Source organism: Salmo salar, chromosome ssa15, assembly GCF_905237065.1.
Source record: "Salmo salar chromosome ssa15, Ssal_v3.1, whole genome shotgun sequence".
NCBI lineage: Eukaryota > Metazoa > Chordata > Actinopteri > Salmoniformes > Salmonidae > Salmo > Salmo salar.
Genome location: NC_059456.1, coordinates 98116076 through 98130495, shown reverse-complemented (window position 1 = coordinate 98130495; position 14420 = coordinate 98116076). Strand labels below are relative to the sequence as shown.

At 46.6% G+C, this 14420-nt stretch overlaps 1 protein-coding gene across 5 annotated transcripts in view; it reads left to right on the top strand.

Annotated features, from left to right (window-relative positions):
• Nucleotides 1–14329, top strand: part of LOC106572752 (copine-9) — a 78087-nt gene extending 63758 nt beyond the window's left edge. Inside the window, exons 17-22 of one of the 5 annotated variants that reach the window (XR_006759309.1) lie at nucleotides 2908–3035; nucleotides 6508–6667; nucleotides 6792–6849; nucleotides 7752–7825; nucleotides 8177–11367; nucleotides 11399–14329. Coding sequence is in view for 2 of the 5 variants with exons in the window: in XM_014147204.2 (XP_014002679.1) it covers nucleotides 2908–3035; nucleotides 6508–6667; nucleotides 6792–6849; nucleotides 7752–7825; nucleotides 8177–8359 (603 nt within the window). In the remaining 3 variants the exon portion in view is untranslated. Of the gene's footprint in view, nucleotides 1–2907; nucleotides 3036–6507; nucleotides 6668–6791; nucleotides 6850–7751; nucleotides 7826–8176 lie in introns of all 5 variants that reach the window. The other 4 variants (XR_006759310.1, XR_006759308.1, XM_014147206.2 and 1 more) reach the window with 4 other exon arrangements.
• The last annotated feature ends 91 nt before the right edge of the window (nucleotides 14330–14420 follow it).

Here is a 14420-nt window from a genome sequence, read left to right as displayed (position 1 = left end):
TCATGTATCAGATTAGAGTAAACCACTTCTTGTATCATGTATCAGATTAGAGTAAACCACCTCTGTTACCATGTATCAGATTAGAGTAAACCACCTCTGTTACCATGTATCAGATTAGAGTAAACCACCTCTGTTATCATGTATCAGATTAGAGTAAAACACTTCTTGTATCATGTATCAGATTAGAGTAAACCACCTCTGTTATCATGTATCAGATTAGAGTAAAACACTTCTTGTATCATGTATCAGATTGTCATACTGTACTTCTCCTATTAGCACCTTCAATACACCTATAGTAGTAGGTAGGTAGGTGGTGTGTGTGTGTGTGTGTGTGTGTGTGTGTGTGTGTGTGTGTGTGTGTGGTTGACTGTTAGTGTGTTAATGTGTGTGTGTTAGATTATAGCACACATACAGACACTATGTTTCATGTGTGGGAGAGGCAGGAAAAGGAGGCAGGGAAGGAAAGTGGGAGGAAATGCCAGAGAGAACACTGTCTCAGGGCCATATTCAATCAAATTGGCTACTTGGTTTCAGGATAAGAGTGGCGTTTTAAAGGGATGGGGCTGATTGTGCTGCCAATCATGCCCTTGTTTGGCCTAAGAGACTCAGCTGGGATCAATCACAGGCTGGGGAGGTGCTGGAATGTGTCTGGCAGAGCGCAGAGAGGTTTTTGGCCATTGCAACACACAGTGAAGTATATGGAGAGAAAAAAGAATGGGGAAAAAACTAATAGAGAGACTGGCAGACAAATAAAAGTTACTTTGTACATTTCCATTGTTTGGCTTCAAATACTTTCTCTCCACTTAAACGTTTGCCTAAAATAAATGATTTCTCAGATAATTCAGATTCAGAAGAAAAGGACATTGTGACAATGAACAAAAATCTAAACGCCACATGTAAAGTGTTGGTCCCATGTTTCATGAGCCGAAATAAAAGATCCCAGAAATGTTCCATACGTACAAAAAGCTTATTTCTCTCTAAATTGGTGCTCAAATTTGTTTACATCTCTATTAGTGAGCGTTTCTCCTTTGCCAAGATAATCCATCCACCTGACAGGTGTGGAGTATAAAGAACCTGATTAAACAGCATGATCATTACATAGGTGCAACTTGTGCTGGGGACAATAAACGGCCACTCTAAAGTGCGTCACACAACACAATGCCACAGATGTCTCATGTTTTGAGGTAGCGTGCAATTGGCATGCTGAATGCAGGAATGTCCACCAGAGCTGTTGCCAGAGAATTGAATGTTAATTTCTCTATCATAAATTGCCTCCTATTTTATTTAGAATTTTTATTTGATGTTTACCTCTTTTTCTCCCCAATTTCATGGTATCCAATTGGTAGTTACAGTCTTGTCTCATTGCTGCAACTACTGTACGGACTCGGGAGAGGCGAAGGTCGAGAGCCGTGCATCCTCTGAAACACAACACAACCCAACCAAGCTGTACTGCTTCTTGACACAAGGCCCCCTTAACCCGGAAGCCAGCTGCACCAATGTGTCAGAGGAAACACCGTACACCTGGCGACCGTGTCAGCGTGCACTGTGCCCGGCCCGCCACAGGAGTCACTAGTTCGCGATCGGACAAGGACATCCCTGCCGGCCAAACCCTCTCCTAACCCGGACGACGCTGGGCCAATTGTGCGCCGCCCCATGGATGTCCCGGTCACGGTCGGCTGCGACAGAACCTGGACTCAAACACAGAATCTCTAGTGGCACAGCTAGCACAGCGATGCAGTGCCCAAGACCACTGTGCGACTTGGGAGGCCCCCTCCAATGTCATTTTAGAGAATTTAGCAGTACGTCCAACCGGTGAGCGGTTTGCTGATGTTAACATTGTGAACAGAGGGCCCCGTGGTGGCGGTGGGGTTATGGTATGGGCAGGCATACGCTACGGACAACAAACACAAATGCATCTTATCGACGGCAATTTGAATGCACAAAAATACCATTACGAGATCCTGAGGCCCATTATGAGGGAATCTGTTACCATGTGGCGTTTATATTTTTGTTCAGTGTACATTGTCACAATGTCTTTTTCTTCTGAAACTGAATTATCTGAGAAATCATTTATTTTAGGTAAACGTTTAAGATTAGGCCCTAATGAATTTATTTCAATTGACTCATTTCCTGATATGAACATTAACCCAGTAAAATCTTTGAAATTGTTGTATGTTGCATTTATATTTTTGTTCAGTGTATATACTGTAAGTGAACATCTCAAGGTCACCCCTGAGGGTGTCTGTCTATAGGATCAGATATCTTCCACCAGCAGCAGTAAGCGTGCCCAGACATTGTCTCAATGCAGCTGTGAGAGCGCTCAGCTCGCTGAGAGAGGACCTGAGTGAGGACAGGGTGTGGCGCAGGGACCGAGCCTCATCGCCTCGGTGACAGCTGGCCACGCGCTCAGCAGCCGGCTCATCTCCCAGCCCTGCAGGGGACTCCCAGCATCCTCTCACTTCCTCCTGAGGAGCCTCTCCAATCACAGGCTCTGTTCCGCTGGCTGCTGTTGTCAAGCCAACAGCTTTCTGTCTCTCTCTGACCTGCAGAATTACTTCCCAAACAACAACAACAACAACAAGCACAGGAGCTCCGTGAACAGGGCTGGGCGCTCTCCAGTGGCTAGTGGAATATTAACGTCCCATATTAATTATAAATACAACCTTATTTATTATTTACACTTTTCGTGGCAGGCACTTGACTTTTTATTGTTATTACCACAATGCACATTTAGATCTTACTTTTCCTGAGCCTTGTCCTTGAAAGGATTGGATGTGTAAAAAGTGGGTTGATGGTTGCGGTTTGGATCACCAGTGAAACAATTTACCATAGCGTTATTGATAACTGAATGTCGTGAAGTACGTAAAGGCTGATATGGTGACATGCATCTCTTCCTGTCCCTTGCAGAGTGGTGACAATGAAAACCCTAACTGTGTGGGGATAGAGGGAGTTTTGGAGGCGTACTTCCAGAGCATCAGGACGGTCCAACTCTACGGACCCACCAACTTCTCTCCAGTCATCAACCAGGTGGCACGGTAAGGAGATTACAATGGGCTAGACTTCTGGTGATATCTGACCCACTATATATGTTCATTATGATCTCAGGAGACAATACAGAATACATTAGATATAAATGCAAGGTGCAACACTGCTTCCTAATGGTTCACATAGCAGCACATTCATACATACTAGAGTAGAAACACACACCCCCTGGAGTTTCTAGGCTACACTATGTACTTGAAGTTATGTTCTCTGCCAGACTTTCTCCCCTAGGCAACAATGCTCTCCCTCTCTGACTAGCAGACTGCTGCTCTCCCTCTAGCAGACTGCTGCTCTCCCTCTAGCAGACTGCTGCTCTCCCTCTAGCAGACTGCTGCTCTCTCCCTCTAGCAGACTGCTGCTCTCTCCCTCTAGCAGACTGCTGCTCTCTCCCTCTAGCAGACTGCTGCTCTCTCCCTCTCTGACTAGCAGACCGCTGCTCTCTCCCTCTCTAGCAGACTGCTGCTCTCTCCCTCTAGCAGACTGCTGCTCTCTCCCTCTCTGACTAGCAGACCGCTGCTCTCTCCCTCTAGCAAACTGCTGCTCTCTCCCTCTAGCAGACTGCTGCTCTCTCCCTCTAGCAGACTGCTGCTCTCTCCCTCTGACTAGCAGTCTGCTGCTCTCTCCCTCTCTGACTAGCAGACTGCTGCTCTCGCTCTCTGACTAGCAGACTGCTGCTCTCTCCCTCTCTGACTAGCAGACTGCTGCTCTCTCCCTCTCTGACTAGCAGACTGCTGCTCTCCCTCTGACTAGCAGACTGCTGCTCTCCCTCTGACTAGCAGACTGCTGCTCTCCCTCTGACTAGCAGACTGCTGCTCTCCCTCTGACTAGCAGACTGCTGCTCTCCCTCTGACTAGCAGACTGCTGCTCTCCCTCTGACTAGCAGACTGCTGCTCTCCCCCTCTAGCAGACTGCTGCTCTCTCCCTCTAGCAGACTGCTGCTCTCTCCCTCTAGCAGACTGCGGCTCTCTCCCTCTAGCAGCCTGCGGCTCTCTCCCTCTGACTAGCAGACTGCTGCTCTCTCCCTCTGACTAGCAGACTGCTGCTCTCTCCCTCTGACTAGCAGACTGCTGCTCTCTCCCTTTGACTAGCAGACTGCTGCTCTCTCCCTTTGACTAGCAGACTGCTGCTCTCCCCCTCTAGCAGACTGCTGCTCTCCCCCTCTAGCAGACTGCTGCTCTCTCCCTCTGACTAGCAGACTGCTGCTCTCTCCCTCTGACTAGCAGACTGCTGCTCTCTCCCTAGCAGTCTGCTGCTCTCGCTCTCTAGCAGACTGCTGCTCTCGCTCTCTAGCAGACTGCTGCTCTCGCTCTCTAGCAGACTGCTGCTCTCCCTCTCTAGCAGACTGCTGCTCTCCCTCTCTAGCAGACTGCTGCTCTCCCTCTCTAGCAGACTGCTGCTCTCCCTCTCTAGCAGACTGCTGCTCTCCCTCTCTGACTAGCAGACTGCTGCTCTCTCCCTCTCTGACTAGCAGACTGCTGCTCTCTCCCTCTCTGACTAGCAGACTGCTGCTCTCTCCCTCTCTGACTAGCAGACTGCTGCTCTCTCCCTCTCTGACTAGCAGACTGCTGCTCTCTCCCTCTCTGACTAGCAGACTGCTGCTCTCTCCCTCTCTGACTAGCAGACTGCTGCTCTCTCCCTCTCTGACTAGCAGACTGCTGCTCTCCCTCTCTGACTAGCAGACTGCTGCTCTCCCTCTGACTAGCAGACTGCTGCTCTCCCTCTGACTAGCAGACTGCTGCTCTCTCCCTCTAGCAGACTGCTGCTCTCTCCCTCTGACTAGCAGACTGCTGCTCTCTCCCTCTGACTAGCAGACTGCTGCTCTCCCCCTCTAGCAGACTGCTGCTCTCTCCCTCTAGCAGACTGCTGCTCTCTCCCTCTAGCAGACTGCTGCTCTCTCCCTCTGACTAGCAGACTGCTGCTCTCCCCCTCTAGCAGACTGCTGCTCTCTCCCTCTGACTAGCAGACTGCTGCTCTCTCCCTCTGACTAGCAGACTGTTGCTCTCTCCCTCTGACTAGCAGACTGCTGCTCTCTCCCTCTAGCAGACTGCTGCTCTCTCCCTCTGACTAGCAGACTGCTGCTCTCTCCCTCTGACTAGCAGACTGCTGCTCTCGCTCTCTGACTAGCAGACTGCTGCTCTCGCTCTCTGACTAGCAGACTGCTGCTCTCGCTCTCTGACTAGCAGACTGCTGCTCTCGCTCTCTGACTAGCAGACTGCTGCTCTCTCCCTCTCTGACTAGCAGACTGCTGCTCTCGCTCTAGCAGACTGCTTCTCTCCCCCTCTGACTAGCAGACTGCTGCTCTCTCCCTCTGACTAGCAGACTGCTGCTCTCTCTCTCTGACTAGCAGACTGCTGCTCTCTCCCTCTGACTAGCAGACTGCTGCTCTCGCTCTAGCAGACTGCTGCTCTCTCCCTCTGACTAGCAGACTGCTGCTCTCTCCCTCTGACTAGCAGACTGCTGCTCTCGCTCTAGCAGACTGCTGCTCTCGCTCTCTGACTAGCAGACTGCTGCTCTCGCTCTAGCAGGCTGCTCTCTCCCCCTCTGACTAGCAGACTGCTGCTCTCTCCCTCTGACTAGCAGACTGCTGCTCTCTCCCTCTGACTAGCAGACTGCTGCTCTCTCCCTCTCTGACTAGCAGACTGCTGCTCTCTCCCTCTCTGACTAGCAGACTGCTGCTCTCGCTCTCTGACTAGCAGACTGCTGCTCTCCCTCTGACTAGCAGACTGCTGCTAGTCAGAGGGAGAGCAGTTAAGAATTTGTTCTTAACTGACTTGCCTAGTTAAATAAAGGTTCAATAAAAAAGTAATAAAAGTATGTGTAAGTGCAAGAAAGACAAGGGGTTTGTTTTTTATTCTTCTCTGTGCTGTAATAACCAGCCCTGTGTCACAGCCCCTGTGTCTCATCCCTAGACCCTTACAGCACACTGCTACCTGGCTCTTAGATATGTCAGAGCACTGTAAAGCCCTCATTCAGCCCAGGTCTCAGACAAGGATCCATGCTACACTCAGTCAAGTGGAACACCTTAATTACCTTTTTATTAGGGGTGTATTTTGAGAGCCTAAACCAGGTGAAGGACAGCCCAGGGAGAACATTGTCGATAGCCTACAGACAAACAACTGTGACACACGTCTTGGAGCTTGTCTAACATAATAACAGATTGGACCTGAAATGTTTCTAGTCTCTCTGTTGTTCATGTTATTTCTTGCAGTGCCTGTGGCTCTCTTGATGAAATTGTTTTGGAAAAAAACTACCACGTGACATTTTTCTCTTGTATTTTTTTATATATTTATTATTTGGGGGGGGTCGATCCTCTCGTTCTGAGATGAGAGGTGACTGCTGGGTAATGACAGAGGTCAAAGGGTCAAGGCTTACAAAGCGGTCCTTCGTTTAGTCTCTAGTGAGAGGCTGCAAACATTTGCCATGACATAAATTGACGTTAACACACATACTCTCAATCCCATTTAGGCACACAGTCCTCCCTGAGTTTGAACTCTCCAGTGTGTGCGTGCGTGTTCCCCTCAGGTCTGCGCAGGATGTGACGGATGGCTCTCAGTATTTTGTGTTGTTGATGATCACAGACGGAGTTATCTCTGACATGGTACAGACCAAGGAGGCTGTAGTCAATGTGAGTACAGTTCCTCTTTCATCTTATCTGCGAACAGTGCATTGTTCTGAGTTGCGGCTGTCAGCAAACCAAGCATAGCCTACTACTGTCTGTCTGTAACTTCTAGTTCTTTCTCTCCCTACAGGCAGCTGCTCTCCCGATGTCCATCATCATCATCGGGGTTGGACCTGCAGAGTTTGACGGTGAGCATGGCGCCCCTAGAGGTAGAACAGAGGAGCAAACTCTCCTGTCAGCTGTTATTGGACTACTTATAAGGACCTTTTCTCCTTTGAGGGTTCCTTTAGAAAATCAGTGTTGCAGAGTCAAGTATCCTGGCCCTCTTCAGATCAATGTCTCCTTAACGAAGGGAGGAAGGGAGGGGAGTCTGTTCCAGCCCAGCGAGGCATAACCCTAGGCATCATCTGCGCTCGATTTGGCTAAATGTTCCCCTTGGTTAGGCAATCGAACGCATTGAAGTCAGCCAGGCATTGCTCAGGTCACACGGTCAGACTGCTTGTTAGCAGCACAGGGGAGCAACTCTTCACCAGTTGCTTTGTGGGAAAATGTGTGTCTATGTGTGCTTCAAGGCTTGTCTGGTTTATTTGTCCGATCCTGTGTGTATCTGGGAGTTGTGTGCGGTTATGAATACTTCTTTATGTCAGGGTTGATCTATCTCCGTATCAAACTCAATGAGATGCTCTGTAAGACTTTTAGAATTACCCTTCTATTCATTTGACATTTTAGTTTTATCCAGACACTCTTATCCAGACACTCTTATCCAGAGCAACTTAGTGTATACATTTTTATATTTGTTCATACTGGTCCCCCATGGGAATGGAACCCACAACCCTGGCTTTATGCTCCACCAACTGAGCCACGCGGTATCAATGGGTCGACGGTCATTTAACAGTGGTTAGTCTAATTTTAAATAACTGCTAGCAGCACTTAACAGTCCCATTCTAGTATCTGCAGAAGTTTTGACTTGAGCTGTTCCCGGGAGTGCTAGTCTGAAAACCTCTCATGTATTGTGTCAAACTGACTTGTGTTCCCTCTCTTTATTTTTCTATTATTTGCCTGGACCCTTATCCCCCCCCTCTCTGTCTAGCCATGGAGGAGCTAGATGGTGATGAGGTCAGAGTGTCCTTCAGGGGGCACTTTGCTGAAAGAGACATTGTGCAGGTAGGTTGTGGCCAGACAACTGAGAAATGTTAAACATTTAGTCTATGTGCACTAACGTTATAACTGAGAAATGTTAAACATTTAGTCTATGTGCACTAACGTTATAACTGAGAAATGTTAAACATTTAGTCTATGTGCACTAACGTTATAACTGAGAAATGTTAAACATTTAGTCTGTGTGCACTAACGTTATATTTGACGAAAGGAAAACCACATGCTGTAGTAGTTCTGATACAGTCATGTATTTATTCACAAGAACCAACAAGTTTAATATCCCAGACAATAGGGAAGACTTCCAGTGCTCTACTACAGTGTGTCATCGTCTAACCCCCCCCCCCAACCCCCCTACAGTTTGTTCCTTTCCGGGACTACATGGACCGGTCGGGGAACCAGGTCCTGAGCATGGCCCGGCTGGCTAAGGACGTGCTGGCTGAGATCCCTGAGCAGCTGCTGGGGTTCATGAAGACCAGAGGCATCGAGCCCCGGCCCGCCCTCACCTCCTCAGACCTGCCCAACCTCCACAGGCACATCTGACACCCCCCACTGTAGTGGGACAGCACCTTTCAACCCCTCCCCCCACCTCTCTCTCATCTCTTTAAACCCTATGCCATTGCCATTTCATTGCAAGCCGATGTCGCCACCCCCTACAACTGCGCATGCTTAACACAGTTTATATCTATACATAGAATGAATGTATTCATACATTGTGCCATAGAACACGTAAGGGTGGGTAGATTGAGCACCCAATGCAATAGCCACAAGCACCGTCACTTCTGAAGAGAAGGGAGAAATATAACTGACTATGCCATGATGTATCAACACATGCTGTACACTTATAACGTTCACATGCATATGCAGAGGGAGGAGTTAGTCTGTGAAAGTTATTGATGTAGAAAATATACTGAACAAAAATATAAACGTAACATGCAACAATGTCAAAGATTTTACTGAGTTACAGTTCAAATGAGGAAATCAGTCAATTGAAATAAATTAATTAGGCCCTAATCTATGGATTTCTATGGTAACACAGAATACAGTTGGTCACAGATACCTTAAAAAAATGGGCCTCACAATGAGCCTCAGGATCTCGTCATGGTATTTCTGTGCATTCCAATTGCCATTGATAAAATGTAATTGTGTTCGTTGTCCGGTGCTTATGCCTGCCCATACCATAACACCACCGTCATCATGAGGCACTCTGTTCATCAGGAAACCGCTCGCCCACACGACGCCATACACGTGGTCTGCGGTTGTGATGCCAAGTGGACGTACTGCCAAATTCTCTAAAACAACGTTGGAGGTGGCTTATGGTAGAGAAATGAACATTTAATTCTGAATAGTTGTCTAATCAAGATATGTTAGTGTTTTAGTTTTCGTTAGTGTTACATTTTTTTCTTCCGCTTTGACATTACATAGTATTTTGTGTAGATTCTTGACCAAAAATTACAATTAAATCAATTTTAACCCCACTTTGTAACACAACAAAATGTGGAAAAATAATTTCTGAGGGCACTGTATATGCAAAGCAGCTTAGCCATCAACTGGAGAGAACAGGTAAACAAACTTCAATCAATGATCATCGCTGATTGATTGATTGATTGATTGATTGATTGATTGATTGATTTGGTTAACAAACTTGACATATTGCTTTCAGCCCACACCTCCACACAAAATATTCTAAATCCACTCCCTCTCTCCGAGTGTCATGTTATAATGCAACAATGGTTGTTTTCTGTTGCCTTTCATTTGATTTTCTGAAACTAAATGACTCAAAGAGTGATTTATAAAAATCAAGCCCCAAAACACGAGTGCAGTTGACTGTCTTTGGGGAGGTGAATGAAGAGGTTATCCTGGGCAAACTTTATTATGTGTTTGTTTTGTTGATGATTGACCTGAAGCGGGTCTTGTGTCATGAACTAGGGGTCGGTTCAACAGGAAGCAGCGTTTTGGAACGTTCAGATAGAAATATGTTATGTAGAACAAGCATGCCTTTCCGACATGTAAAACAAGCAATCATGTCGGCTCTATTCAAGGCATTTCTATCTGCAACGTTTGGCAACTGAACATGTGGCCCTGGAGAGTGTTGACACGGCTGGCATGGGGCCCAGGTCACATGTTCGTTAGCGCCAGTCATTCTCACCCCCCTGTCTATCATACCATCCTGCCCAGCATGGGATGATGCTGGGTGCAGATTACACCCTGCTGGAACAGAAATGCCAGTCTCAGTGCCCTCCTGCAGTGAGGGAGAGGTAGACCGAGGAGGTATGGGGAGGTTGAGGAGAGATGGGGAGGTTAAGGGCTGTGACAGTAGGTTTGGTTGATGTTTTTATTTTTTGTGTATTTGTCAGAAATGAAAGGAGAAAGAGAGAGGAGAGATTTCTTGTGTTGTCATAATACATTGGAGAAATCAGGCTAGCAACCCTGTTGCCACATGAAGCTCCAGGCTTAGTTCTGATCATAGTTTATTTGGTTCTGATTCTGACATCAAAGCATTACAATCAATTATACACTGTCAATGAATCTCCTTTTTGTGACATCATTAAAAAGCATCTCAGAAAAAACTCGCAAGATACTAGAATCCCCATCTCAAAATGTTCACCAACCTGAAATGTATACAGCAAAGCATTTTTTACACCAGTAGGAGTTGACCACAGCACTTGACATTGCCAATGTTGAGTTAACACTGTACATCCTACTTTCAATGTTATTTGCACAGTATCAGATGGAATGGAGACTGAGTTAATCACTAAGATACAGCAATAATTCAAGAATGTTTTCAACTGACTGTTCTGTAGAGTGGCTCAGCTCTACCACCTTGCGGTCAATGCTAATTGAGGCACTTCTGAGCTCAGTACAGTATGAGGATGTTACAGACTGACATGATTTCCTGGTAGATGTGTTGAGCTGATAACGCTCCAGTATGGTGAGGTTAGGTTGGGTTGACCCTGGCTCCTGTATGGTGAGGTTAGGTTGGGTTGATCCTGGCTCCTGTATGGTGAGGTTAGGTTGACCCTGGCTCCTGTATGGTGAGGTGAGGTTAGGTTGACCCTGGCTCCTGTATGGTGAGGTTAGGTTGACCCTGGCTCCTGTATGGTGAGGTTGGGTTGACCCTGGCTCCTGTATGGTGAGGTTAGGTTGACCCTGGCTCCTGTATGGTGAGGTTAGGTTGACCCTGGCTCCTGTATGGTGAGGTTAGGTTGACCCTGGCTCCTGTATGGTGAGGTTAGGTTGACCCTGGCTACTGTATGGTGAGGTGAGGTTGGGTTGATCCTGGCTCCTGTATGGTGAGGTTAGGTTGACCCTGGCTACTGTATGGTGAGGTGAGGTTGGGTTGATCCTGGCTCCTGTATGGTGAGGTTAGGTTGACCCTGGCTCCTGTATGGTGAGGTGAGGTTGACCCTGGCTCCTGTATGGTGAGGTTGGGTTGACCCTGGCTCCTGTATGGTGAGGTTAGGTTGACCCTGGCTCCTGTATGGTGAGGTGAGGTTGGCCCTGGCTCCTGTACGGTGAGGTTGACCCTGGCTCCTGTACGGTGAGGTGAGGTTAGGTTGACCCTGGCTCCTGTATGGTGAGGTTAGGTTGACCCTGGCTCCTGTATGGTGAGGTTAGGTTGACCCTGGCTCCTGTATGGTGAGGTTAGGTTGACCCTGGCTCCTGTATGGTGAGGTTAGGTTGACCCTGGCTCCTGTACGGTGAGGTGAGGTTGGGTTGATCCTGGCTCCTGTACGGTGAGGTGAGGTTGGGTTGACCCTGGCTCCTGTATGGTGAGGTTAGGTTGACCCTGGCTCCTGTATGGTGAGGTTAGGTTAGGTTGACCCTGGCTCCTGTATGGTGAGGTTAGGTTGACCCTGGCTCCTGTATGGTGAGGTTAGGTTGACCCTGGCTCCTGTACGGTGAGGTGAGGTTGGGTTGATCCTGGCTCCTGTATGGTGAGGTGAGGTTAGGTTGACCCTGGCTCCTGTATGGTGAGGTTAGGTTGACCCTGGCTCCTGTATGGTGAGGTGAGGTTGACCCTGGCTCCTGTATGGTGAGGTTGGGTTGACCCTGGCTCCTGTATGGTGAGGTTAGGTTGACCCTGGCTCCTGTATGGTGAGGTGAGGTTGGCCCTGGCTCCTGTACGGTGAGGTTGACCCTGGCTCCTGTACGGTGAGGTGAGGTTAGGTTGACCCTGGCTCCTGTATGGTGAGGTTAGGTTGACCCTGGCTCCTGTATGGTGAGGTTAGGTTGACCCTGGCTCCTGTATGGTGAGGTTAGGTTGACCCTGGCTTCTGTATGGTGAGGTTAGGTTGACCCTGGCTCCTGTACGGTCAGGTGAGGTTGGGTTGATCCTGGCTCCTGTACGGTGAGGTGAGGTTGGGTTGACTCTGGCTCCTGTATGGTGAGGTTAGGTTGACCCTGGCTCCTGTATGGTGAGGTTAGGTTGACCCTGGCTCCTGTATGGTGAGGTTAGGTTAGGTTGACCCTGGCTCCTGTATGGTGAGGTTAGGTTGACCCTGGCTCCTGTATGGTGAGGTTAGGTTGACCCTGGCTCCTGTACGGTGAGGTGAGGTTGGGTTGATCCTGGCTCCTGTATGGTGAGGTTAGGTTGACCCTGGCTTCTGTATGGTGAGGTTAGGTTGACCCTGGCTCCTGTACGGTGAGGTGAGGTTGGGTTGACCCTGGCTCATGCTATACTGGTTAACTGAATATGTGGACTGTCGTGTGGCCTTACAATCCCTCACTTTGCAAAGCCATGTCTTGTCAGTGTGGTTAGGGATGTATGTGTGTGTGCCACAGTTAGTCGTGCGTCTCTTGATCATACCTTGTCTTGTGCAGTGAAGAGGAGAGTTTGCATGCTGTGACTTTTATACTATACAATCCTTGTTCTTGGTGTTTGATGATGATATTTGGTCACTGTCCACTACAGCTGAAAATATATATATAGCTTAATATGCATTTCACTTGTGTTACTTAACATTCTCCTTTTGATCAACTTCATTTCCTTCAAACAGAGAATGCTAAATGTTTTACGCCATGGGATTTAGTTATTGTTTAGAACAACACTTGTGAATAGATACATTCATGTAAATACTATGTTGTCTCTCTATGCAGATGTATAATGCAACGGATATGATTTGAATGTCCATCCATTGTAAATATGAACATCAAATGAAGAGTTTGTTACAGTAGTATGCTAGGAAGTAGGTTACTTTTTCTATCAGGGTGTCTTCACATTTTGATGTGTTATGAATGTAAACCTATAGTAATCAGTTGTTATTTGTGTCAAATGGATCGTGCATTTATCCATTTCCGATTATTTTATTATCAAATGCATTTCACCCAAGGACAGCCAACTCATGTGAATAACTTTAGTTTACCATATTTGATATGATTCCATCATCTTGATTTTATTTGAGCGATTATTATACATTTATAGACTACAGAAGGTGTGAGGGAAGTCCATCAAAAGAGAAATCCCTTAGTAATGTAAAATGCTAAATGCATGCACATAAAATAAACCTTTTTGTAAACCTATCATGTCTGTGATTTGGCGGTCTGGTTAAGATGTTGAAATTCACACAGTATGCATGCCTTGAGACCCATTCCAGTTCTCTTCAGATACCTAAGGCTGGGATTCAAACCGATCTTAGGATTTTAGGCATTGTGGGTTTTTAAAGGCAATGTTCCCACGTTCGTAGAGATCCCATTCACAGTAAACGCTGCATATGTCGGCTCAATCGTAAATTGCCTTTTAAAGCCAAAATGTCTATAACACATGTCTTGGATTGTAATGCCCATAACATATGTCTTGGATTGTAATGCCCATAACATATGTCTTGGATTGTAATGCCTATAACATATGTCTTGGATTGTAATGCCCATAACATATGTCTTGGATTGTAATGCCCATAACATATGTCTTGGATTGTAATGCCCATAACATATGTCTTGGATTGTAATGCCCATAACATATGTCTTGGATTGTAATGCCCATAACATATGTCTTGGATTGTAATGCCCATAACATATGTCTTGGATTGTAATGCCCATAACATATGTCTTGGATTGTAATGCCCATAACATATGTCTTGGATTGTAATGCCCATAACATATGTCTTGGATTGTAATGCCTATAACATATGTCTTGGATTGTAATGTCCATAACATATGTCTTGGATTGTAATGTCCATAACATATGTCTTGGATTGTAATGTCCATAACATATGTCTTGGATTGTAATGCCTTTAACATATGTCTTGGATTGTAATGCCCATAACATATGTCTTGGATTGTAATGCCTATAACATATGTCTTGGATTGTAATGCCCATAACATATGTCTTGGATTGTAATGCCTTTAACATATGTCTTGGATTGTAATGCCCATAACATATGTCTTGGATTGTAATGCCCATAACATATGTCTTGGATTGTAATGCCTTTAACATATGTCTTGGATTGAATCCTGGCCCAACCCAGCTTTATGTGAACGCATCAGGTGACATTAAAGCACTTTAAAACAGAATTCCAAAGTGTGTGGTAGTATTTCTGTTCAGTATTTCTGGAGGCCTGTACTTTCAGTTTACAGGACCGTTCATGATGTTCTTCTTCCTTAG